At 53.3% G+C, this 27,319-nt stretch overlaps 1 protein-coding gene across 4 annotated transcripts; it reads right to left on the reverse strand.

The window, feature by feature from the left end:
* Positions 1-62: 62 nt before the first annotated feature.
* On the reverse strand, positions 63-20,420 carry SHF (Src homology 2 domain containing F). 4 transcript variants are annotated; one of them, XM_079769265.1, is made up of 7 exons: positions 19,920-20,420; positions 11,191-11,332; positions 8,793-8,999; positions 7,157-7,297; positions 5,758-5,929; positions 5,499-5,618; positions 63-1,625 (listed from the first exon to the last, which is right to left on the reverse strand). In XM_079769265.1, exons 1-7 carry the CDS (start codon positions 20,415-20,417, stop codon positions 1,439-1,441), a joined length of 1,467 nt encoding a protein of 488 aa, XP_079625391.1. In that variant the 5' UTR covers positions 20,418-20,420; the 3' UTR covers positions 63-1,438. The 4 variants fall into 4 exon arrangements, with proteins under 4 accessions (XP_079625391.1, XP_079625388.1, XP_079625389.1 ...); XM_079769262.1 differs by lacking the exon at positions 7,157-7,297 and having other exon boundaries at positions 594-1,625; XM_079769263.1 differs by lacking the exons at positions 5,758-5,929; positions 7,157-7,297 and having other exon boundaries at positions 1,453-1,625.
* Between the last annotated feature and the right edge of the window lie 6,899 nt (positions 20,421-27,319).

The raw sequence follows: 27,319 nt of genomic DNA on the forward strand, positions 1-27,319 counted from the left end.
ATCCAAAATCCCATGCTTCACATCACACTTCGGAGTTGCAGATCTAGGTTCTGGAGGAGGTCTTTAGACTGTTCTCCCAAGGCAGCCATCCCCAGGGGGTGAGTTCAGCCCCTCGTAGAATTTTTGTTCAGCTTGCCCAGGAGAGCAGGAGGGCAGGCCTGGAGTGGCTTGACAGCAGCTCTGCCTGGCGGCCCAAGGGTATTCCCGGGAGCTGGGCCCACAAGCCTCGGCGGTTTGCAGAAGGGGCGCATTGGGGGCCACCGGCGGGTGTGATCCCGCGCCCGGGTCCCGCAGTTAAGAGCACGGCCAGCAGAGGGCGCGCGCGGACGGCTCCCCGCCAGCCTCGGCCGCGAGCCGCGGCGGGGAGGGAGATCCGGACCGAGGCCCGCAGGCTGCCGGTCCCGGGGCGAACCCATCCTTCAGGGAATGGAGGAGGCGGCGGCAGGGCCCCGCTTCCTCTGGAAAGGAAAGGCAGCAGGCTGTGCCAGCTTTCCCAGCTCGCGGGCGCGCGGCTTCCGCGTGGCAGGGCCACCCGCTCCTCCCGCCTGGCGCGCTGCCTCTTTGTCTCTCCGCGGCTCCCCTCCTCCCAGACAAATGGCTGGAGGCAGGAAATTGGAAGCGATCCTGGGAAGCCGGGCTCGTCGGCGCGGCGGGGAGGGGGCGCCACGAGGCCGGCCGGCTCCGGCACCCCCCCCCCCCCGCCCCCCAGCCGGGGCGGGGGCAATGGGGGATGTTTTGATATCTCGTCAAAGGAAGGAACTCGGTGCTTCGAAAGCGCTTTTCACAGCCGCCTGTATCTGCTCCCGAGCTGATTTATAAACAGATCTGTGCTCGCTTCGCCGCTCCCCACCCGTCAGCCCGGGGTGCGGCGCTGAAGGCGCAGACGCGGCGGTGCCTGGCAGCACTGGGTTTATTTATTGCCTCTGGCCGGGAGCCGGAACGGCCGGGGACCGCACCGATTCCCTCCGTCCCGATCCCTTTCCCGCCGCTCCCGCCCAATGCCATCTCCATCCCAGGGGTCTGCCCATCGTTTGTGGGTGGAGGGGAAGAGGTCAGGGTGCCCTGCGGGCCTGCGTCCTGCTCCACCCCGTACGGACCTGGGGGTGGAGGGTGGAGGGGAAGTAGGTGGCCACCTCGGCCCGAGGCGGAAAGGGCCTGGAGCGGATCTTAAACTCTTCGGGAGACTCGCGGTTTGGGAGCCCCCTTCCTCCAGGGGCTGCCCAGGGGTTCTTCTCTCCTCAGCTCCAGACCTCCTCTCACTCCAAGGCCCATAGCCCTTACTCTTTAGAATAAATTAAGGAATCTCCAGTTCCCACTCCACCCCAGGGAGAGGGAAGAAAGGCTTGGGAGATCATGGCCCTGGGAAGGACCACAGCCCTCAGCCGGGGCGCAGGCCCAGGCCTGGGTCCGGGCCTGCCGCAGAGCCCAAGCCTCACACCTACAGAGTCCGGATGGCCACGGGGTAGAGCAGGGACATGTGCTCGGCCCCCTTAATGGGCAGCTTGCGGCTGGCGTAGTGGTGCACGATCTCAGGGACGCTGCTGAAGGGCGGGCTGTTCTGGCCCAGCACATACTTGTGTTCCTTGGTCCGAGACAGCTTCATATGCATGAAGCCCTGGCTGCTCCTGGGAAGAGAGGAGACCCAGTGAGTGGAGGCCCTTCCCCGTCCCCTCCCTCCCCCAGCCCTGCAGCTACTGTTCCAAACCAGCGGAGAGTGGAGGCGGCTATGGGAGATGGAGGTCAGTGCAGAAAGCAGGGAGGGGGCGGAGGGGATTTTGTAAGTAGGTAGCAGTAGGTATTGGCTTTGTGGTGAGGGCACAGGGTGTGCCAAGAATGTGCTTGTAGTGAGTGTACAGGGTGTGTACAGGTGGAAATGGAGGGACCAACACCCCTCACCCCCACCCCCAAACCCTGGTAACCAGGCACTCCTGCCTTCCAGCCTATGTGGCCAGGACCAGTTTACCCATCCCCCTTTCTGAGCTGTGGGGGAGGGCACGAGTGAGGCGCTCAGTCACTCCTGTGGAGACAGGAGACTGGTGGATGGATGTGACAACCAAGAGAATCTTGGTTCGGGCTCTCTCTTGCAGATACTAGGGGAGGAGGTGAGCTGCTCCCCAAATCTGGGGATAGCCAGCCACCCTGTCCTAGGGACATCCCTTCACCCTCCTGCTAACTAGGCCTTGAGCCAAGCCCCCAGACCATCCAGCCAGCCCTTCAGCCTGGGCTGACGTCACGGGTGAGGCTGCAGCGCCGTGCCCTCCCTCAGAGGACATGCTCCACCGCCTCTCCCATCTCCCGGCACAACCTAGGACGTCAGCGGTAGTGCCTGGCCCTGACCACAAGACAAGGACCCCTGCCCCCCCGCACCCCCCGTCCCCTCTCCCCCCCGTCCTCCCCCTCCCCCCAGCTCTGGCAAGCTCCCAGATGTCTGGGTACCCTCAACCTTAGAGCGGGGGTGGGGCCCCAGCAAGAACAACATTTGTCCAAACTATACAGCCCAGGCCCCAGGTCTGACACTCACTCACCAGCAAGTGGTCAGCACTGCTTAGGGGAGCCCTGCTGGTCAGAGCCCACCTGGGGACAAGGACAGGGCTCAGAAGCAGGTGTGGGAGGTCGGACTCCTGGTGAGGCCCTTGCTCTTGAGAGGTGAGGCTGGAATACCTCCTTGCTTGCCTCCCTGCCTAGGTTAAAAGAGGCCTCTGGACCCATTTCACTAGGCCAGTGGTCGGCAAACTCATTAGTCAACAGAGCCAAATATCAACAGTACGACGATTGAAATTTCTTTGGAGAGCCAAATTTTTTAAACTTAAACTTCTACTAACGCCACTTCTTCAAAATAGACTCGCCCAGGCCGTGGCATTTTGTGGAAGAGCCACACTCAAGGGGCCAAAGAGCCGCATGTGGCTCGCGAGCCGCAGTTTGCCGACCACGGCACTAGGCGCACCGTCAGAAAGCGGGGGGAGTGGGGTGACTGAAGAGAGGAAAGGGGTGGGAGGAAAACACAGGCCCTTAACTCCATCCTCCCTCCCCAGGGTACAGTGCCCCAAAGCCTGCCGGAAGCCCCACTTCTGGGGTGGGGGGGTGTCAGGGCGTGGGGCCAGCCTTCATCTGCTGGTCTGAGATAACTGCTGAGGCTGACAGTGACCGCACAGGCCCTGGAAAGGAGCCGGGGGCCTCAGGAAAATGTGCGGCCCCTGGGGACTGTAGAAGGGGAGGCAGTAAGTGATCCCCTGCCTTGTCTGCCCTATGCCTAGGCCCAGGCCCAAGGCTGTGGGCAGCAGCGTGGACCCTGCCTTCCCTCACCCTCTCGCAGTTTGGGGATGGCTCCCTTCCCACAGTCCACTTGGGAAAATCATCTCTCCTAACAACTGTGCATTCTATCTTCTCTGAGGGACAGATCTGGGCAAAAAGGCAACAAGTAGCCAGAGACCAGAGCTGGAAGCTGAGAGCTCAGCCTCCATCTGGATAACGGAGCTCCTGGGACAAAGTCCCAAGGGTCCATTAGGACACAGCGGAACCCTTGCCAGACCCTCAGGGGCCAGGGTGGGACTAGCTGGGAAGCAGAGCCAGGGCTGGCTTGACTTGTGGAGGAAGCTGTTTAATTACCAATGAAAGCCCTTCCATTACAGAGAGAAGAGAAACCATAATTGTATTTCAGAAAAGCCATTTATATGTGAACGAGGCTCTGGCAGACAGTTGCTGGCGGGGCCAGACCAGCCAGGGCTGGAGCCAGGCGTCCAGACGAGTCTCCCCCTTTACACCCCAGGCTAAGGCAGGGCTGTGTTCTGCAGTGCTCTGCTAGGGAGCCAGACCCCTGCAGTCTCCCTTGCCTTAGACTGTTCCAGACTTGAGGGGTGGAGCTGTGCAATGGAGGAACAGTGTGGTTATTAGAGTCAGACTGAGCTGGGTTCAAATCCTGCTCTTAGCCCTAGCCAGTCTTGCTCAGTGGGTAGAGCGTTGGCCTGTGGACTGAATGATCCCGGGTTTGATTCCTGGGTTGCGGGCTCGATCCCCAGTGTGGGGCGTATAGGAGGCAGCCAATCAATGATTCTCTCTCATCATTGATGTTTCTATCTTGGTCTCCTTCTCCCTCACTCTCTGACATCAATAAAAATATAGTTTTAAAAAATTCTGCTCTTGGAACTTTATTAGCTGGTGGCCTTGAGCCAGTCATACCTCTTTGAATCTATTTTTGTTTATAAAAAGAGATTGATTTTGCAGGATGCTAGTTGGTTTAAGAGATGGTATATACGCTGCTATTTGGCACATAGTATATGCTCTATGAATCTTAACTATAATTTTTAAAGCAATACACATTCCGGAAGTTATGTAAATCACATTTTTGACAAATTTTTCCAAATGCTCCTTTGATTTTATGATAATTTGCAGACTCCCAGAGTGTGAGAGCTGGAAGAAACCTAAGAAGTAACCATCGACATATTTTGCAAATGGAGAAACCAAGGCCCTGGGTCACATAGCTAATTTTATTAAACCCAAGAATAAATCGCAGGTTATGACTATAGTCTGGCTTTTTCTTTTCTTCATTATATTTTAGTGAAGCTGAATAAGTATCTTCAAATGTATCTATTTAGTAGTCCCAAATTTCCATATATTGGATTTGTTGGAAGTGCGGGTATATCTATATTCCATTGCACCCAGAAAATGTGGTAGGTGATACACACGCTCCAGTAGTGGTGGTGGGGGAGGAGGTGTGAATGGACACTCCACTCTGACAGGCGGTCCTGTGGAGTACAGGCTCTACCAGGGGGAACGCTCGGGTGCCAAGCAGAGGACTTGCCATCCCACCAGGAGAGCCTGGGAAGCCAATCCTGGCCTGTGTATCCGCTCCCAGGGAGGAGGGCTGATGGGAAGGGAGGGCCGACCTCCCCGACCTCTTCCAGGATCAGTTGTCAGCCACTAGCAACCAGACCTCCTGCCCGCTTCTTCAGAGTGAATAAGAATAGCTTTGTGTCCACAGCTCTGTCCTCCTCCCAGGACCCAGCCTCCATCTCACCCTGTAAATCCTTTCAGGCAAAGTTCCTATCTCCTGGCCTGTGCTTTTAGAATATTGTGGATTTCCATTAATGATGATGATGGTGATCATTTATTGGGCACTTAGCACTATGGCAAGTACTTCCCATACATTATTTCATTTAATCATTCCCTATGAAGTAGATATCATTATTCCCTCACTTTGTAAGTTAAGGAAACTGAGGCCCAGAGAGATTAAGGACACCCAAGGCCACACAGTAAGTGACAGAACCCTTCTGGACTGGACACCAGCTTAACTATTTCCCCCAAGAAACTATGAGCTCCTTGAGAGCAGGGGCTGAGCTCAGAGTTGGCAAAGGTTCATGGGGGATGGGGTTCTCCCCAGCTTGGCCGAGCCTGGGAATATTAGGGTCTCTTCCTGTCCTGGTGGGTGTCCTCCCATTGATTATCCTTGGCGCCACCCTCACAGGCTAATCCTGTCTAAAACGCCAGCCAGCCCCACTCACTTGAGGGACAGGGAGAAGTCATTCTTGCTGGTCTCACTGTTGCGCACCAGGTAGCTGGCCTCTTTGCACAGCCGGAGCAGGTTCTCGGCATCTGTTCGACTGATGGCCCCATGGTACCAGCTGAGGATGAGAGAGAGGAAGGGGAGCATCTCTGCTGGGTCCCTCGCTGACCGGGCCCACTCATTCAGGGGGTCCCCTCAGGCAAGTGCTAGGAAGGAAAGGGAGGGGGGAGAGTCCCCAGCTGGACACAGACACTCACACCTGGTTTTCCAGAGGCAGTGCTGGGTCTGTCCACTCCCCCAGGGGGCTGCTGGGCTCCATGCTTAGGGGCTTGGCTGACTTGGGGTTCCCTGCAGAGAGTCGGGGGGGTAGACGCCCCTTCTCCTCCAGGCCGGGTGACAGGCAGCTCTTCTCAGATCCTTCAAACTGGGCTGTGGGGAACATACCAGTCACAGCCACTGAGGACCCTAGAAGTAGAGCCCTAGAGAATAGCCAGTACCCCACCCCCATTTCCTGGACGTGCTCATGGGCCTGACTGGCTCTAGGGATGGAATTCTGGGTCCATCCCCCAGGGGTGGAGGTGAAGGTGGGGCTCAGCCCCCCGGTGCCACACAGGGCCTCCCAGTCCCTACACTGTGGGAGAAGAGGGGAGAGGAGCAACAAGAGAAACCATTTAAGCTTCTCCCTGGGAGCAGCTGACTGCCTTCCCCTATTCCATCCTCCTCCGGGTGGCTTCAGTGCTGATAATATTGTTTCTTTCTCCTCCTCAGAGTTCATTACCGTTCTCCAAATCACCCTGCCAAGCCATTCTGTAGAAATGACTTATCGATCTGAGAACAATTATCTGATTCCCCTTGGTGCCATCCTGACAGGCTAATCCTGCCCAAAGCCGCCAGCCGGCCCGCCCCTCCCCCGCTCCCAAGGTCGCTGCCCACAGACTCCCCTCTCCACCCCCACGGAAACCCAGTAGAGGGGGCTCTGCCTTCCCGGACCAGGGCAGACCTGACTGATGAGCCTGCACAGGGACCGCTGAAGCCAGCAGACCACATGGGCATAGGCACACATGCACAGGTGACATCCTGTATTTACAAAATACCCACTCACACTCGGGCACACATGTACAAACAGGTGCTCAGGCCTCTGTGCATGTGCAGAGATGCACTCTACCCCCTCCTCTCCCCCCCACCCAACCCCGTTCCCCCCAACTGCCCATTCTGGGTAAAACTGAACGTAGATGAGGTGTTCAGTGCCTTCTTTCTCCCCATTTGGACTATTTTTCTCTCCTTGCAGCACTTTCAAGCCCTTATTTTCTTTCAGACAGCAAACGCAAGGAGCAGATCCTTTCCTAGACACTTACTGTGCTAGCTAGTGTCCCCCATCCCAGGAGTTACTTGCATTGCTGAAGTTCTGGTCAGGCAAAGCACTACCCAAAGAAGCGAATTTAGAATAGTGGGTTTCCCTTAGGAGACACCTTCCCCATACGTTTGGGGAGGGAGGGGAGCTGTGTACTTTCTCCCTTCCTTCTTCCTTCAGAAGAGAGGGGTTGTTCCTGGGTCCTTCAAACCATGCCCCACCTCTTAGCTCCTCCAACCCAAGCCCCCAGGGCCCGAGGGATGAGAGGACACGTCACCCTGGCCAGAAGCCCCGACAGGACCCACCGCTGCCATCCTCCAGGCTGGGCTCGGGGAGGGGTGAGGCTGGACCGGAGATGTCCCTGTCCCCGTCGGGCAGGGAGGGGCTGCTGTCCAGCTGTCCCACCGGTGGAGGCCAAGGTAGGTCTTTGATGACCTTAATGTCAACTGGAACCAGTAGCACAGCAGGGAGAAGAGAGACAGGCAGGGACAGGGATAGAGACAGAGACAGAGACAGAGAGGCAGAGGTTGAGACACCAAAACCCAGAGCCAGGACACAGGACAGCCTAGAAAGGAGGAGGGTCAGAGTGGAGGCAGGGGCGGCTTCTGAATGGGGAACAGACTCGCAGAGGGCCAGGTGGAGCCATACTGACCACACTGGGCTGGCATGGTCAAAGGTGGGAGGCTCAGGTGGCAAAAGCAGGGTCTTGCTGTCAGCCCTGCGGATCCCCTTCATTTGACCTCTCACACGCTTCCAGGAACCAGAGGGGCCGGGAAAGGAGGGAAAGAGGGATAAGGAGCTGCCCACGTCTCCCAGCACCACCCCCAGGTTCCCTCAGCCTCCTGGCACCCCCAGCCTTGCCTCCGTCCCTCCTTTCCCCACCGCCTAGCTGAGACAGCCCAGCTCCAGGTTGTCAGGGATACTCAGATGTAGGGGCAGCTGTTTTCGTGAAATTTGCCCCCCACGCCCTAAATCCCAAGCCCTGACAATGAGAAGAGTGATGCCACGGGCGGCGCCAGGACTGCTAACAAGGTTTCCTAATGACGAGCATAGATTTTCCCATTAAGCAAGCCAAACAGTATTGATTCTCCAAGGAGACTTCTGGAGATAAGCGGCCCATCCTCAACGGTGCGCGCTTTACAGGAAACAAATTAGAAACCTTGTGGTTTCTCAGTCTGGCTGCCAGGGTGGGCCTCCCCACCGAGCAAAGAGCTGGGTCCAGCTCCAGGATGAGCCTCTTGCCCAAGGAGAAGAAAGAGGACCGTGGGCATGGAAATGGAGTCTAATGGCATTTGAGTCCTCTATGTCCTCACTGAATCAAGGATCCAGGAGTTAAAGCTCTTGTGCCCCCTGTCCCCAACTCAAACCCCCCACACACACCTCTCCATGTCGGACTCCAGGCCTGGGATGGCCACTGGGGTGCTCGGTACCGAAGAAACCTATCCTCACTCGGTAAAGGGGATTTCTCAGAAATCCTCTGGGAGTAGGCACCCCCGGTCTGCATAGCCTACCCTGGGAGACACAGCCCTCTCACTCAGGGTTGGTATCTCTAACGTTACAGAGGCAGCTGTTTTCATTGTTTGGAGGGTTAATGCCTTCTTTTGTTAAGTATTTAACACATGCCACAAGTTTTATAATTTTGTTTGGAACTTCTTTATTTTTAAATATACCCAGTCCCCCAAAAGATGGAAGTGGCCCAAGCCTCTTGGCGTCGGAGAGGTGGTGATGCAGGGAGACACCTTCATCCTCCTCTTGTGCCCACACCCTGACTCTGCACACAGCGCTTTGTCCACCGGCCAACTCACAGCTCCATGGTGAAGACTCAACTACACTTCTCTCCTGGGCCCCCCACCCCCACCCCAGGGTGCCACTCCTTCACTCCCCCAGCCCAGAAAGATGCCCAGAGGCCCCGCGGACCTACCCTCTCCGCCCAGGACTCACCAGCAAAGGCTTTAGAAATCCGCTCTTTCTTCCACTCCCAGGGCTGGTCATACTCCTCGGGCGGCCTCTCATCATCCTCAGGCAGGCGGGACTCCCGGGGCCAAGGGGTCCCCTCACCCTCAGGGGTGGCCCCCTCCTCTTCTGGCTCATAGGGTGTGTCATACAGAGGCAGGGGCTGAGTGGCTGTCTCCTTGGAGCCCCGGATCTCTACCAGCACAAGCAGGAGGGAGGTGTGAGAGCCTGGCTGCCTGGCTCAGCCCCCCAGCAGGGCTCCCAGCAACCAGTCAGGCTTCCTTCACAGATGCTGGTGGCTCTGGGACACACATACAGGGTCCCTCTCCCTCAAAACACCTCTGGGGTTCCAAAAGCATGGGACCCAACAGATGCAGGGGCAGAAGCACCAGAATGAAAGCCAGAAAAAGGATCCTGGGATGACCAGCAAGGGCTGGGGAGCTGAGGCTTACACATTTAGGAAACCAAGTCAGGGTCCTCTCCTAGTCCATCTCCTTGTTACCCAACTCCATTTATTTCCTGTGTCCCAAGTGATACCATTTCACAATATGACAATCCTCCTTTGTTGCTCAGACACTGCTGACCACCCCATCCTTGAAATTGTCCCCTTCATGGACTGTCCTCCCATTTGGTCTCTTTTACTGGATCCTCTCTCGGTCTCTGTTTCCCAAGGCCAAGTCTTATTCATTTCTCCCAGGCCTCATCCTTGCACTACTTGCCCAGTCTCATGGAACCCTTTGCATCTATGTTTCTAGTTGCCATAAAGATGTTTCAGTTTGATGTTTCAAACTCACGACTCTCCCTAAATGTTCTTCTAGTCTGTTCTATGATTTTCTTTTTGAGATCTCTGACCTGTGTTAACTGTTATAAAAGCTATAGAGCTCCCCATATGTGCAAATTTTCTCATCAATTCCAGGGCACTCATGGACCTTCTAGCGCAGTGGTCGCCAACCGGAGGTCCGTGGACCACTGGTGGTCCGTGAGGTCCAAAAGGTTGGCGACCACTGTCCTAGGGGGCCACACCCCTCTGACCTAAATATGGTAGCCACCCTCCCACTTTCTCCAATACTGCTCTCCTTGGTCCTGGCCCTCCTTCATTTTCTGAGTCCATCCGTCATTGCCAGTGCCTGGTGAGTCTCACCCTCATCTCTCCACATCTAGATTACTACTAGGGCGAACCTCCATTCTTCAGGACCTTGTTTCATTGGCTCCATGGAATAACACTCCTGACTGCTCTCTGCCCCTCGCCCACCTCTCCCAAGGAGGGAGAGCAGTTTATCTGCTCTGCTTTCTTACACAGAGAGAACATTCTGGTTCTTTCTCCTCCTGCCCCTGTGCAGGGGCCTACAGTCATGCTACGTTGCCCAAGCCTGAGTGGGCAAGTTTAATTCTTGGGGAAGTATTAAGAAGCCCATTGTAGTGACATAGCTAAGTAAAGTTCTCCAATCACCTTTATCAGTAATAAAACTGACATTGTTATCTCCATTTTCTGTTTCCTTGATCTTATTTCTCAATTATTTCCAAGCTCCAGAGGGGAAGAAAGGGGTGTTAATTATTGGTTCTGTAAAGCCTCAGTAATTTCCACAATAGGCTGCTAATTCATCTTTCTGATTGATGCCCAGCTCTTCTAGTCTGTTCTGTACACCAAAGCCTTTGTAATCCCCTTAAAATGCCTTATTTGTCCTGTTGTTTTCTTGCTCAAGAATCCATAATGGCTCCCCTTCCCCTTTTGGAGCAAGTCCAAATGCCTCATTCCAGCCTGTAAGGCCTTCCAACGTCCCTCTTGGCCTCTCTCCTCTTGCCTCTCCTGCCTTGGGAGCTTGGCTTAGACTGACTCACCCCTGTCCTCCTTGCCCCGATTTGGTCCTTCCCTGGGCCCTTTCTTGCTCTCTGCTCCCCAGAGCCAGGTCTTATCCATTTCTTCCTGCCCTCACTCCTTAAACTACTTGCCCAGCATCATGGGCACTGCATCTGCATTTATAGTCATGCGTTTCCAATTGTCATAACATCGTTTGACATCACATCGTTTCAAACTTACCACCTTCTCTAAAGCTAGTGATTCTCTTTTAGGGACCAATGACCGCAGCCCACACCACTTATCTTCCCCTTCCTGACTATCCCAAATGCTTCCACCTGTCTGACCTTTGGTTGTGTGGCCTTCTCTACCACCTCAGGTCTCAGGTACCACAAATCACAGCTCCTTCTCCAAAGTGACTATCTTGAAAGTAGTGGTCACCTTCCCCGAGGACCCAGCAAAGGCATTCTCCATATTTCTAGAGACCAAGGAATCAATTCTTAAGACATGTGGGTCCCAAAGCTTGTTTTGCAGACACCCAGGCCTCAGGGAACAACTTCCCCCAACACTCTCCCTTACTCTATCACTCACCGGCCATCATCTTTTGGGCCTCATAGGGCTCCATGTAGCCATCGTTTTCCGGGACCTTCTCTGGGGCTCCTGAAGCTCCTACTAGGCTGTCACCAGTCTCCTGGACATCAAACGGGTCTGCATAGTCTTCTAGGATCGCCAACTGTGGGAAGAGAGCAGGCTTCAGACATCTGAGAGACAGCTCTTCTCCCCAGATGCTCTATCCACAGGAGCAAGAGTCCTGGACAGGCTGCCTTAGACCCGGAGCCCCAGGTACCCAAGGGCAGGCTCTGAACTCAGATGGGGACAAGCCCTGGCTCTTCCTTTGCAGGGGTCTCCCACTAGGCTGCCCCCAAAATGGTACTTTCTTTTCTGTTAATTTTGTGCCTCTAGGCCAGGGGTCCTCAAACTTTTTAAACAGGGGGCCAGTTCACTGTCCCTCAGACCGCTGGAGGGCCGGACTATAGTTTAAAAAAAACTATGAACAAATTCCTATGCACACTGCACATATCTTATTTTGAAGTAAAAAAACAAAACAGCAAAAACACCCGCATGTGGCCCTCGGGCCGTAGTTTGAGGACGCCTGCTCTAGGCCATTCCCTAGGCTAAATAGCCAGGATGAGACTCTGGGCCTTAAAGCCTGCCTCGGTCAGGGTCCAGGCAGCCCAAGAGCTTACACCAGGTGGTTCCACAGAGGGGATTAATTCAGAGAACTGGTTACAACCGAGTTCAAAGAGTGGACAGGCACAAGAGGCAAGCTGGAGATTAGCGTGGTCCATGCCTACCAGTGTGTTACCAGATGCTGAACAAATATTACTTGACCATCAAGAACAGAAAGACTGAGTGCTCACTTTATGCCACGGTTCTGCTGGTTTAGCTGCAGAGCATCCATCATAATCATCATGTGGGTATTACTATCCTCGTTTTAAGGAAAAGGAGGCTCAAAACAGGTAGGGGACAACATGCCCCAGACCATTCCAAGTAAGTGGAGGAACCAGGCTTGGAACCTGCATCCTTTGTACAAAATCATGCTGCCAACCTGCCACCAGTGGGCACCTTGGCTGTCCCAGGAGAACAGCCATAAGGAAAGCCAGGATCCGGGCTCTGCTGAAACCCCCTGGGCGCCTGGAGAACAGGGACAGGAAAGGCCTGGTCTTGGCCCTCCATATCCCGTGCGTTCTCCCACACAAACGGCTCATGGCCACCCCTCTGTCCCTGCTCCCAGTCAAGGCACAGGGAACCACAAGCTGCACACCCCGCAGAGGAGTTCAAGGTGCTCAGGGCGGGGCACAACTGAGGACAATAGAGCCTTTCTCCAAGCTGGGCACAGGCTCCTGGGGGGCAGGGAGGGGAGGACTGGCTGAGGCAGAGACAGAGCCCAGCCCACCCAGCCCCTCAGGGGAGCACTGCATTAACAAGACATGGCTCTGGGGCCAGCAGCACGGGGAGGGGCCCCTCCTGCCTCTCCCCCATTCTTGCTCTAGGCTTTGGTTCTGGGCCAAGATCCCACAGATCAGGACTGTGGGAGCCAGTTGAGCAGGGAAGCTGTAAGGGTGACCTCCCTGCCCTGGGTTAGTGGATCTGGGACCCTTAGTAAGGCAGAGATGGAAAAAGGAAGCTACCCACCTCAGAGACCCCTTCTTCATGTTCCTTGGGCTGCTGCAAACCCCTCCAAGGGTCTCCAAAGCATGTCCCAAAGGCTCCTACCATCTCACCCTTCAGCTCTTCAGCTCCCACCTTATTCCATTTTGTCCTAGTCAAGCCGCCCAGCCCCTTTCCGCCCTCAGATCTCTGCCTGCTTCCAAGAATACTACCATCTCAGATCTTCCTGACCCACCACCAAATCAGCCACGAGCCTGGAGCCCTTTGTCATTTTTGTCTCTCCGGCTCCAGTAAGTACCCAGCTCACAGTAGGCACTAGAGTTATGTTTCTATTAGAAAAATGTTTCTACTAGATCAGCTCCTACCTCCCTCAGAGCCCACCACACCTCATCCTCCTTCCTCTAAGAAGTAAAGAAAATAAATCCACTCACCCCCTCCTAACCCAAACTGCTTCCTCCCAGGCCAGCTGGCACACCACCAAGTGGCCCCACCCGCTTGACCAAGGGGATTTCTGGAGTGAGCCTGTTGGGTACCCAGCCCAGTTAGCACTCAGCCTCACAACTCACACATGGCAGCAACTCAACAGTAACTGAATCAACGGACACGCTATCCTTAAACCTTGCAATGGCTCTCCAGTGGCTACAATAAAAAGTCCATAGTTAAAGAGATTTAAAGATTCCACTTGCCTCTTTGGTTTCTCTTTACCCATCTCAGATCACATTGTTACCTGAAAGCTCAATGCTCTTTTTCTCACCTCAAAAACTTTCCCTAAGCCTGAATCAAATTCTTTTCTTCTTTCAGAAAGCCTTTCCATTCTCCCCCAGGTCAGGTTAGGTGCCTCTGAGCTGGGCTGTCATCCTGTGTGTAGTGAATACTTGTTTTATTATGTCTTCCTGCAGACTGTGAGCTTCCTGAGGGCAAGAACCATGTTTACTTGCTAAATTCCGAGTGCCCAAAAGTGCTCAGTAAATCTTTGTTAAATCAGTTCACATAAAACAGGAAGAATGGACAAAGGAAGCGCATTTTCTTGTTCATTCAGAAGAAGGAGGAGGCATGAATCTGGGTGGGGTGGAGGATCAGGTTAGGGGGGTTGAGACCCTGGAAGCTGCTCAGAGAGCAGAAGCACCCAGAACCATGCACCGGCGACCCCCAACCCCACAGAGCCCCCCAGCCCTTCCCTCACCAAGCTTGGTCACAGCTGCACTCAGCACCCTTCCCATTGGAGTCCTGGGCCGGTGCCTAGAGCCACGACCCCTCCCAGGCCGGCGTGGGCCTCCCTAGCGCCAGCCCTTGGTGCCTGTGGGCGCCCAGGTGGCAGCTTTGTGGGCAGCTCAATGGCTCCTCTGTTCCACTCCTGGCTCCACACCCTACTCCAGGAAGCCCCAACCCCCCTGCCCTGGGCTGGGGTGCCCAAGGAGCCGCCCATGGGGTTGCGAGTCAGAAGCAACAGCAGAAATGCCTGCTGGGAAACCAGGCAGGACAGGCACTTGCCCTAGCACAGAGGACCCGTGTCATAGGCCAGGCCTGCTTCCTCAGGAGCTTCTGGGTTACACAGGAGGCAAAACTGCTCAGTGGGGGAAGCTGCCCCTGTAGGTTTCTGACACCTTTGTCCTCCCACTGTTTATTTTGTGTATGGGCCCTTTACCGGACTCTAACGTGCTCACTATTATACACCACGTCCACCACAGAGCCTGGCACACAGTGGGTGCTCAGTGCACATTACCTGGAGGCTCAACAGGCGTCCTTCTCCCCGTACCCATAGACTCTCAGATCCCCATTTATCTGAACTCTGACCAACCAGCAGCAGCTGTAGGAGCAGGCTGTCAAGAGACTCGACTTTAGAATGGGAATCAAAGCCCCTGACTCAGGAGCGGAAGGGAGAAACTAGCAAGGAAGACATCAAGGCCAGGGCTGATATTTGGGCAAGCCCTCTGGTAGTCACAATGCTGTTGAAATGCTGAACCATTTCCAAGCTAGTATGTAAGTAGCTGCTGCCCAGAGGGCCCCCTTGTCCCCATACCGCCTGCCAACCAGGTCCCCTCCTTTCTATCATCCAGCAGGGTGCCTCCAGGAGGCAGCTCTTGTGCCTGTTCCAACTGGGCAGTGCCCCTCCCAGAGCAGCTGTCAGGTTTGAACTCTCCTTCCTGCCCAAGCCTCTCCTGAGGTGCTGGAAGGCCCACCATCTGGTGGAACCTTCTACTCTGCAGCTGGGCCCTCCGCCCTCCATGGGGCTTGTGAGTCCAGGGAGACCAAGGGGACAAACATTACAGGATTTGGCTCGGCAAGGTCCCCAAAATCTACCACTGCCCCTTTTCTCCATTTCTTTAGTTTACATTTAATGTCTGGAGGCCTCTGTATTTTTATCTGTAAAATGGGGCTGGTATTAGTACCTACCTCATAGGCTTGGGAAGAAGATGATGAATGCAATCGATGCTGCCAACCCTTATAAGGTGTGTCTATGGCTCCCTCGAGATTAGGTGGCAAATGCTGTCCTTCATCATCCAGAAATTGGTGAACTCAGCCCAGAATGCACTCCTCATTCCTTCTCTGAGTCTCCTTCCCCTTGTTCGTTAGCATATGTCTAGTGAACACCTCTGCTCTGCAGGGCTCCTCTCCGTAAGTGCAAGGGCCCCCTGGCATGGTGCTGGCAGCCAATCTGGAGTCGGGCTGCCTCGCTGTCAACCTGAGCTCTCCTACTTACTAGCTATGAAACCATGCAAGTGTGACCCAGCATTCCTGTGCTTCAGTCTCCCTGTATATAACCCGGGATAATAACTGAATTTCCTCATAGGGTTGAGGAAAGGATCAACTGGCCTAATCCATGTCAGCTGCTTCAAAATGGTACCAGGCACAAGGTAAGTGCTCAGTAAATGTCCGCCATTATATCATTAAAGATGAAGAGACCAGATTCCTTGGTCCTCCAGAAGCTCACAGTGACAGACACAGAATAAGCTCCAACAGACTGAAGCATCTTGAACTGCTGTGAAGCCCCACGTCTGGGACCCAGGCTCTGGAAGCACCACAGGCTCACTGCTGCCATATAATATCACACTGGTTCCGTGGTGAGGCCAACTGGGGTAGGCAGCAGGTCCCCCTCCAAGCCCAGGGCCCAGCCAGCTGCTCCCATTCCCATTCATGGTCTCCAGGGCCCCAGCTGTTCCAGACTCCCAATGGACAGAGTGCCAGGGCTGAGGTGTCTCAGAGCCAAAGATGTCTTCTAGAGGGTCGGACTGCCGCAATGTGAGGAGGCGGCACTGGGTCGAGTGGACAGGCCTGCCACACAATCCCACAGGTCTCAGGCCTCAGCCCTCCCCGAAGCACCAACTGCAGCACAGACGACCAGCTCAGGCCACAAAGGGTTAAGAGGTCTAGCCAGTCCACAAAGGTCCCTGATCTGGACCTCTCTCTTCTCCTCCCTCTACTTCCACAGGAGGCCATGTGCTAGATAAACAGATCAGACCTCCGGGCTCTGTGGAGGGCATAACAAGGAAAATTAAGGCAAACAAGCAAACTCAAAAAAAGTCAAGGACCAGGTCTTCTGGGTGGTGCGTCCCTTTCAGGGCCTAGGTATCATTTAATGATACATAAACACTCAATGAACACTGGGTAAGGGAGGGCCCCTACCCGCTCTCCTAGCCCCAGGGGAGGCATGTCTTGTTTAATTTCAGACAACCAAATATCTCCTTCACTTTACTGTACCCTTCCTACCTGTCTGTTCATTCATTCTAAATTTGGGCCTGAAGGATCCAAGTCCATGTGGATACCATCTATAAGGTACACCTATTTTTATTTACATTCTTAATATTTTGGGCCCTGTGAGAACCCCCTTTCCCAGAAAAATGCTCATCTACTCAAATATCTGCACAATTTCTGAAGGTTCAGGAACTCCAGAAACACCCCCATAAGCTAAGAATAAGAGCTCTAGTTTCACTTCATACAAGATGCCTGTCTTGTTGTTCCCATCACATTTCTCTCTCTCTCTCTCTCTCTCCCTCTCTCTCTCTCTCTCTCTCTCTCTCTCTCTCTCTCTCTCACACACACACACACACACACACACACACACACACACACATGCATATCTTGGCATGATGGACGCAAAGGACACTGTGCAGATGGTCACAGACAGCTCAAAGCTTCATCCAATCAGGGCCCCTTTCCCATCCCATCCCCCTTTCCTAGACCAGGTTTTTCTTGTTGAAGGTCTGAGAAAAGGGAGCAAAGCAAGGGAAGGCCTGGCTCTCTAACCCCTCTGTCAGAGCATGGCCTGGCGGCCAGAAAGGGTCCAACAACATGCGGGAGCTCTTTTTCAGCCAGATGGCGAGTCCCTGCCTTCCCATCCCATGCAGGGCTCGGCTCCTGCTGCTCCCATGCCTGTCCTGCCAGGCCTGCCCAGATGGCCACCCTTGTACCCTGCCAACTGCAGCAGTAGGTCTCAGGATAGGCCAGCAGCCAGAGCCCTGCCTGGGGAGAAAGCTAATGGTCCTGAGCCCCTTGGGCCTCTCAGGGTCCTATCTAAGTCCCCATTCTCTCCTACCCCATATTCACTGAACTCATTTCCCCTCAATCTCTCTGGTTCATCACAGAGACATTTCCACCCATTTCATCAAACCTCACAAACCAGCCCCTTTCACAGGGTTCTGACCCACCCAGCACCAGTCACTGGGCTCCCGGAGGAGAGAAATTGGCCAGCCCAAGGCACATCCTGGTCCCCAGTGCCTACCTCACCTCAGCCAGTGACCCAAAAGCAACAAGCCAAGAGGATCTGCAGGGCTGAGAGGAGGGAGAACAGAGAATAGGGATAAAACAGCCACAGAATGGAAAAACTGGCTCAGTAATGCCTCAAGAGCCAGAGCCAGCTCACTGTTCAGGGGCAGAGTGAGCTCTGTAGGCATGTGCTGACACTTGGATTTAGGGTAAGGGGTTCAGGTACCTTGTCAGGGCTCTTCCTAAGGGAAGACTCTGGGATCCCCAAAACGGCTCCTAAAGGGGTGAAGCTGCTCTCTCGGAATGGTGGGAAGTCCCAGGTCAGCATCCCTGCCCCTGGGCCATCTTGGATGGCATCCTGGCTCCTTCTCATCACACCTGGTAAAGAAGCCACTGCTTGTGTGGTTCCCAGGATATCCTGCTGGATTTCATTCCTGTCCCTGCAGCTGACAAAGGAGTCAGACACCTCTTGGGCCCCAAGGTCTGAACAGCCCACAGATCACAGAGCTGACCCAGGGTGAGGCATGGATGCCCTCAGTGAGAGGAGGCTGCAGGTCTCTGACTGGTTGTGTGGGCACAGCCCCTTCATCGTGGGGTCTTTGTGGCGAAATGTACAAGGGGAGTCCCTGACCCTCGGGCCACAAGGCAATGGACAGCCGTCATTCAGGACATATTTACGCACCCTTCTTTATGCCAAAAATGGTGCCCATCACTTGGAAGACACAGACTTGAGGAGAACATGGTCCTTGTCCTGGAGGAGCCCACAGCTTGGTGAGAAGGCTGTTAAACCATTCTAGGACGAAGAGGGCCAGGAACAGCTCAGGCCCATGTGCGAATGGGTATAGACAGGGAGGAGGAAACTATTGGTCAATAGTAAAAACAAGCCCGGCTGGTGTGGTTCAGTGATTGAGCATGGACCCATGAACCAGGAGGTCACGGTTCCATTCTTGGTCAGGGCTCTATCCCCAGTAGGGGGCATGCAGGAGGCAGCCAATCAATTTTCTCTTACCATTGATGTTTCCATCTCTCTCTAAAATTAACAAAAACATTTTTTAAAAAATAGTAAAAACAAGGCCTAACGCTCTCTGTGCCTTACTCCACCACCATCACATCACCCAATAGCCGGGGACAATCAGGAAAAAGGAAGATAAGGTAAGGACGTGTGAAGAAAGCACAGCCTCCTTCTGCAGGCTAAGGATCCTAACTCAGGATGGGCAGCCGTGCCCCATGGCAGGAACTAGGGGAAAATAATTCGCATTCCTGAGGCTTCTGCTCTGACCCTGACACATCTCTCTTACCCAGGAAATCAGGCAGAACGGCACTCTCTCAGCTGAAAGCCTCCACCCTGGAGCCAGTGGATTCGGACAGCAACTTTGCTCTCCAATCCAAAAAAAAACTGTTCTCTGAGGAGGAGGGGGGGAAAAGCCCCAGAGCTGAGCGCCCAGGGGAGAGTGAAGAGGGACAGTGGAGCCAGAGCGGCCCAGACAGTCATAAAATTTAGGGCTAGAGGGACCTGGGGATGGCTTTCCGCTGTCAAGGAGGGATACGTCAAACTGAGGTTGGGCATGGGGTGGCTTCACCAGGGCCTGCTGAGGCACAGCGGGTGTTCTCTGGAACCGGGGATGCCCAGCTCTCCTCTCTACCCCAAGCTTGCAGATCCATAAAAGGCTCTCGCCACCCTCAGAATGGACAGAGGGAGGGAGAGGCCAAGAGGAGAAGGAGCGTGGTCTCAGCTGTTCAGCCCCTTCTGGGCAACAGGTTCTGAGCACTGACTGTCCCCACACCTGGGGGGACAAGGGAAGGAGTGTAGTAGTGGGCCTGCCTGGACCTCCGTGGTCAGCATCCTCAGCACAGAGCTGCATACTGCCCGTCGGGTTTCCTGAGAACAACAGTCCACCCAGCTCCAGTCCGACTGGGTGAGGCAAAGGCCAGCTCTTGCTGTGTCCACCCCCTTCCTGGGGCTTCAGCACCTGCAAGGATGCCTGGGCTACCAGAGGGGTGAGGAGGACTGGAGCTTTGTGCTGGTTCTGCTCTGGTGGGAGGGGTCAGAGATCAAAGGGCAGTGAGCTGCTGCTCCCAGTGGGCAGAAAGGCCAATAGGCGGGGTGAGGGGAACTCAAATCCCGTTAGAAAAAGGCCGGCTGATTAGGTCCCAGGAGACTGCGATGAGGAGATCAGAGCCCTGGAGGGGGAGGGTCACCAAGTCCTGGGGCGACAATAGGGGGTAGAGGCAGAGTTTGGGGCACGCGTCCCAGATCAGTAGGTCGAGGACTGGAACAAAGGTGGATGAAGGCTCCGAGCCCCCCGGGGTCAGGGACTGAGACCGGGTCCGTCAGGAACCGTGACACCGAGGGGCCGGGCGGCCAGGCCACCTTTGTCCCTCCCGAAAGCCCTGGACCACCAGCCGCCGCTCCTCCCGGACACCCCGCCCGTCACGGCACTCACCCTGTCGCTGCTGGCCGGGGGTCCAGGGGTCCGCTCCTCGGGCGGGGGCGCTGGGGGACCCGGGGTCTCGACCCGAATGAGGCGGTGGGGGGGCGAGCCGTGGCGCGGGGGCGGCGTGGGGCCGGGGACCACCGGGGCGGCCAGGGCAGCGGAGCCGGACGGCCCTCCGGAGTAGGGGTCTTCGAAGTCCCGCTCCCTCTGCAGCCGGTAGGCGGCCAGGATGTCCGGGGGCGGCGCGGGGGGCGCGGCCGGGGCGGGCACGGGCGGCCGGTAGTCCGGCTCCGGGGGCGCCGGCTTGCCCCCACCGCCGCCGCCGCTCCCCCCACGGAAGCCCAGGTGCTCCCGGAGCCACTTGGCCACTCCGCCACTGCCGCCTCCTCCCGGGCCGGCCCCGGGCCCCCCAGCGCCCCGGCGCGAGCCCCCCGGGCCGCCCCCCGCGCCCCCCTGAGCCCGCGGCCCGGGGCCGGAGCCCGCGGGCGGAGCTCCGCTCAGCAGCATGGGGCCGGCCGACTGCGCTCCGAGCCGCGGCCGCGGGGGGCGGGGCGGGGGCGGGGCTCCGCGGCGGCGGGAGGGGCGGGGCTCGCCAGTAACAAGGAGGGGCGGGGCTCCGCTCCCGGCGGGGCCCACCTCCCCGGGCCCCCCGCCGAGAGGGGCGCGGGCGTCCTGCCGTGGGGACTCAGGGGGACTGAAGCGGGCGACCCCAGGGCCGGGGGCGAGCCCCGGACTGAGGAGGAGCCCTCCACGTGTCGCCCCGGGGCCCCGGTGGGGGCGCACCTGTCCCCATCCGTTCTCCCTCCTCAGCTGCCAGCTCGCGGGCGACGCCGAGAGAAGAGCCCTCGGGCACCTTCCGTCCCTCCCCCTCCCCTCCCCCAAGACCCCCCAATTGGGAAATCGTATCCGAGGAGGAAAAGCGGGGGCGGGCGAGAAAAGGGGCTGTGCCCAAGATGTGTCTGTGACCACACCCTCCCTTGTGGGAGCCCCACCTACCTCCTCCCATCCCACTGCTCGCCTGGTGCAGACTCGAGCCCACAGGGCTTCCCCGTCAGGCAGACACATCTCCCATCACAGACAATCAACTTCCTAGAGGTACCGCTTCTCCCGTGTCGTTTCCACGCACGCCCTCCTCACACGCCAACAGCCCCCGCATAAACGCCTGTCGCCCTCCGGAGCACCCGCGTCCAGCAGGCCCACCGAGCGCGCTCACGCAGAAACCACGTTAAGTCACATCCCGGGTTTCATTGTCAATCAGATTAGTGACAGAAGAGAAACAGGCGAGTCAATAAATCGAGGCTAGAAACAGTTCCAATGTTGTCTATCACAGACCTCTTGTCCTGAGGCTCGGATGCTGAAGCGATAGGCATTTTTGTCTTAGACGTAAAGCCAGTTTCTCCCCAGAAATGTACCCGCGAAGCAGACATCAACATTGGCTTTCGGCTCTGCTGGGAAGGCAGCAGCTTCGCCTCCCCATCACCCCGTGGACACTGCCTCAGTGTCTCCCTCACTCTTAGCTTCGTATCTGCCTTCTGAGGGAGCAAAGAACCAAGGAAGGGGGCTCAAAGCTGGAGGGCAACCCTGAGAATCCCCATGGGATCCCCTGGGAGGGCCTCAGGTCTCAAAATATTTGAGCTTCTGCTTTATTCATACTCTAGTGTTATAGGACTGTGCTTCTCACACTTTAATGTGACCATGAATCTTCAACTGCAGTTTCTGATTCTGTAGTTGTGGCTGGGTAGGATTCCAGACTGTAGCTCTAATGGACTCCCAGCTGATACAGATGAAGCTGGTTCTCCCGCCACACCTTGATTAGCTGGGCCAGTGGTCGGCAAACTCATTAGTCAACAGAGCCAAATATCAACAGTACAACGAATGAAATTTCTTTTGAGAGCCAAATTTTTTAAACTTAAGCTATATAGGTAGGTACATTGTTACTAACTTAATTAGGATATGTGGTATTTTGTGGAAGAGCCACATTCAAGGGGCCAAAGAGTTCCATGTGGCTCGAGAGCCGCGGTTTGCCGACCACTGAGCTGGGCTATAGGAAATACTGAAATATCTGATACTCTGTCTGGCTTCATGAACTACAGTTGGGAAAATGACATGTGCACATTGTAAAAGTAGACCTGAGCTGGGTAGGCTTTGGACAGGTGAAGCAAAGGAGTGAAAGTTCATTCATGCCAAGCTAGGAGGTCAGCATGAGCTGAGCGAAGGCATTGAGGTAGGAACCAGAATGCCATAAAGAAGGGGAGGATTCATAGTAGGGAAGAGTAGGAAATAAAGTTAGATGAGGAGGGGGAGGATATCATAAAGGTAAGAGTTTAAATGGTAATTAAAATGCTGTAATACCTTGTGTGCACCATGTTCTTAATCTTATTTTAAATGATCTGTTAATGCAATTTCCTTCCCCACCAAAGTGTGGACTCCTGGAAGCAGGCATTATTGAATGCCTCATGGGACCAGGCATCTTGCTAGGAACCCAGGATAACAGAGGTGAAGCTGTCACAGCAAGGGTCCTCTGAGACTTGGGTGGCATTGGCCGGATCCAAAGTCTTGAAAGTTAAGTACGTTAAGCATGACAGCATAACCCAGGCTTCTGAAGGGAACAGAGTGTTCCCACCACTTAGTACAGAGCCTGTTGTGTGGCAGGAGCTTAGCAAATGTTGAAATGAATAAAGAACATTTCTCTTGTTCTTATTTTGTAGAGCTATACTTAACATTGCATAATTCCCCCATTTTTGTTATGTCTTATTGTCTTCCAACTCCTTTTTTAAAAAATTGCAAACCTACAGAGAAGCTCAAAGAAAGGAATCTGTATACCTTTCACCTAGATTCACTCTTTTTGAACATTTTGCCATATTTGCTCTATCCCTTTTTTTCCTTAACCATTTTATTGCAAGTTGCAAATATCATGGCACTTCAGCTCTAAATACTTCAGCAGCAATTTCCTAAGAATAAGGAATTCTTCTATAGGGCCATAAGATCATTATCACAATAGTATTGTCTATTGTGATAGATAAATAGATAAAATTCAGTCTACACTGAATTTTTTGTTTTTCTCTGCAAAATCATATATATATATATATATATATATATATATATATATATATATATATATTTACATATATTTATATAGATTTGATTTCATCTAGACTCCTCCATTGCATTTGTTTAAGTTTCTTTAGTCTCTTTAATCTTGAACAGTTCCCCATTTTATTATTGCTAGTTTGTTTTTTCATAGCATTGTTTTGAAGCATCCAAAGCAGTTGTCATATAGAATGTCCCACATTCTGGATCCTTCCATAGTCTCCTCATGACTAGATTCAGGTTAAACATATTTGAGAAGACTTTTCAGTTTTGAAAAGACCACCCTGTAGGGGATGTTGTGTCACACTGGGAGGCCAATAGTGTATATTTGTCTCTTTATTGGTGGTGCCAGGCTTGCTCACTTGGTTAAGTTAGAATTCATCAGATCTCTCTACGCGACAAGTTAAAGTAAGTTCTGGTGTGCTTTCCTAAGACCTTTTTACTATTTGCTCCCAACAAGGTTTTTCCAAGTGGTTTTGGCTTCCCTGCTTGCATCTGTTATTACACTGCGATTGCAAAATGGTGGCTCTCTACCTCTGTCATTACTTCTGTGTTTATTGTCTGGCATTCTTCTGTAAAGAATTCTCCCCCTTCTTTTTCTCTCTCTCCCCATGATCTCAAAAATTCTTTAATCCTTTGTGATGTAATCTATTACTATCAATATTCTTTTTGATGCTCAAATTGCCCCAAATTTGTCCAATAGGAGTCCTTTCAGAAGGCTTCTGTGTCCTTTTGATTTGGTCCTATCAGTCTTTAAGCACTTGCTTTGTTACACAAGATATTCCAGACTCAACTTGTACTTCCCCTGCTGAAGAGCTGTAATCAGTCATTTCTTTAAGGGAATCTTACTCTTTTTAGTTAAAAAAATATATATTTAAAAGTTGACTTTATACTTTAAAAATGATTATTATTTTTTAAAAATTAAAATGACTATTATTATATACCTTAGTTTAGTTCAGCACTTTATTTGTTGGTCATTTAGGCTATTCCCATTCTCCTCCCTTCCAAATAACTCTGTAAACAGACATCTTTATGCAGATAACTTTTCCAAGTTTAGGATTATTTGCTTTGGCAAGATCCCTAAAAGTAGAATTATTAGAGCAAAGAGTATACTTTTTTTTTTTCTGACTCTTGAAACACATTATCCAGTTGCTCTCATAGAAGGTTTTAAAAATCAACAATGACTTCTAAGTGTCAAACCCAAAGATTTTGTCTCATTCCTCTTTCTCCTTTGCAGCATCTGAGTTTGCTGACCTCTCTGTGCTCGAAATCTTCTTCTCCCAAAGTTTTCTTTAAATGACACTGTTCTGGTTCTCTTCCTTTCTCTCAGGCCACATCCTCTCTTTCCCCTTTAACCTCCTAACTGTGCGCACATCCCAAGGCCTAGTCCTTAGCCCTCACTTTTCTTACTGCGTACACTCTGGGTGTCATCACTTCTGCTTGTGCCTGACTTTGGATGCTCATTCTGTCCTGAACTCTGCTTCCTTCTGGGTTTTGCCTTCTTCTAAGTCTGGTCCTTGCCCTGCCTTGGGCCCATCTCTGTCCACAACCTCATGAGGACTAACATATCCTAGTACACTCACATATGCACTCTGTTCTTTGAGATTCTGGATGTAAATGAGGTTCATTTGGGCCAAGTTTTCTATTTGTCTGATATGAAAATAACATGATTCTGTGTTGAAACGATACAACTTAATTTACAACCAAAAAGCAAATTAGGCCACTTCACTCATTTATAAACTCCATTAGAAACCTCAGTTCAAATATTTATGGAGAAGATGTGTGCTTGGAACACAAACATAGTAAGATTTGGTTCTGCCTTCAATGAACTTGAATTTTCTAACTACACTGGCTTGTGACTTAGGTTGGATCCTGACAATAAGAATGGGGAGAGATGGAAGTTGAGAGCCTTCAAATGGATTAACTAATCAAATCCCTTTTCCCACTTCTAAACCCAGGATGCGTCCCTGCCCTTCCAACCTAAAATCAAAATAGGGCTGCTTCCTTACAGAGCCCAGGCTCCCACCCAAAGGTTTCTATGGACACAGTAGTGAACCACTTTCCCCTCTCTTACCAACCCAAACATCTCCCACCTTCCCCAGCCAGGATGGAGGGCTGGGGAGAAAAAGGACGGGATCTGGGTAAGTAGAGATTCCCTCCAGGTATGTGTACTATTCTTCCCTGTAAGTGGAGATTGCCTATCAGTGCAAATCTATCACCTCAAGTTTTGACTCTGAGGGTGAGAGAGAGGAAGGGAAGAGGTCATTTGTATTTTGCAAGAAGAGCGGGAATATATTTGCATACATATAAGTGTTTATACAAGGACTGTCATAGAAAGATACACTGGAAACTGGCAATAATTGGTGGACGGAGTGAAGAATGAGGAGACTTACTTTTCACTGGACTTGTGCACATGCACTCTCTGTTTGAAAAAGAACAACACAAATTTTAAAAAATGCATGAAAAGAAAAAAAAATCGCAAGGTCACAGAGGCACTGTTTTGCTGGTGTAGGAGAATGATTTGGACACCGATTTTCATACTGATCCGAAGCCGAAGCGTTAAACCAGAATTACTGGGGGTGGTGACAATAGAGGCGGCTCAATATTCTGGGGAGGTGCAGCGGCTTATTTTTTAAAAAGCAATTTATGATATATACAAAACAGATCGAGTGGGTAAAGAAAAGAAAGAATTAAAAATTCAGGCCCCTTGCCGTGTCATTGTTCCACAATGCCGTGACTCGGATTCGAACCGAGGTTGCTGCGGCCACAACGCAGAGTACTAACCACTATACGATCACGGCGAGCTACCGGAGCCTTGGGACTGCCCGCTTTCGATTATCCTTTTCAATAGTTATAGGCCTTCCCAGTCTGCACGTCACTAAAAGCCCCGCCTACGGGGCGGGATTTCAGCTTAAGGCCTGTCTGAGAACTCACAGTTCCTTGCGTTCACGGCAGTTGCTCGGGTTCTCTCCTGTTTGGGTCCTTCAGTCGCGGGAGATGGTGACGATGCAATGGGAAGGGTGGGTTCCATGTGAGATGTGGGAGTTTAGAGGAGACCATTTGGGCAGCGGGACTGGTCGGATAGCAGAGCGTTCACAAGCTGTGTAACTCCCATTCCCTGGGGGACGCCGACTTCTGCTTCTGTGCTCGGGAGACCCTTCCAATGATCGTGGGCCTGCAGGGCGCTCCTCAGGGGTTCTCTTCCCTGCTGATTCCCCCAGGAGTGACCCAACGCCTCCTCTGCGGAGGATGTGGACGCCCCACAACCCGGCTGGCCACGTAGCATGGACTCAGCGCATCTCACCCTCCCGTTCTCCTCCCCCAACACCCACTGCCTTGCAGCTTCTTCCACTTCCCCGACGGCGCTGATTCCTCCCCCCGCAATCTCCCGCCGGACCAGGTGTCCACCTCTGTTGTGCCCCTGGGCGGCAGCAGGATTTAGGCCGGGTTTTCTTGTGCTCCCGCCCCCACCGCGCCTAGAACCGGGCCGAGTCCACAGTAGGAAGTGGCTTTCTGCTAAACCAAGAACCTGCTACTGGTTCTAAAAAGTGAATCTACAACGACTACCCGTCTCGCCAGTGTCATCTGCTCTAATCACCTCCCCACACCCTACAGAATCGCCAGAAGGATCTTGCTAAACACGAATTGAATCATTTGACCGCACCACCTCTCACTCCCACCCTCCAAGAAATTAGTCTACCCTTTCAGAGAGAAAATTTGCAAAGAGAAATTACGATAGCAATGTAAGCCTTTGCACAGGAGATTATCTTGGCTGATTGATAACTTTCCTTTCTGCCTTCAAGAGCTACTTCAAAGGACAACTGTTCTGCGAGGCCTTCTCTTATTATTGGGAGTCCGTTTCCAGTGCTGCCATGGGAATTTGTACACGTCTGTTATAGCACAGCCTTGTGAGTGCTTTGTGCTTTGTCCCCAAGAACGATAACGCACGTAGATCTGGAGTAACTGGAAGCCTATTTTTGTCAGATATCCAGTTTAGCCAGAGATGGCGAAAACGCCATTTCCCGCTGTCATAAGGGAATTCAGATCTATTTTCCAGAATGTCGTTAAAAACTCGAGAGAAAAGTAAAAAGTAAAAGATAAGTCCCCTGCCGTGTCATTGCTTCACGCAATGCCGTGACTCGGATTCGAACCGAGGTTGCTGCGGCCACAACGCAGAGTACTAACCACTATACGATCACGGCGAGCTACTGGGGACCTGACGCACTAGTCCCTCTCCTGAAGTCTTCTGTGTTAAAAGCCCCGCCCCTTAACACATCTGATTTGTCCTTGCTCCCGCCTATCTCCAACCTGGCTGTTCC

Source organism: Cnephaeus nilssonii (assembly GCF_951640355.1).
Source record: "Cnephaeus nilssonii genome assembly, chromosome: 4".
Taxonomy (NCBI): Eukaryota; Metazoa; Chordata; class Mammalia; order Chiroptera; family Vespertilionidae; genus Cnephaeus; species Cnephaeus nilssonii.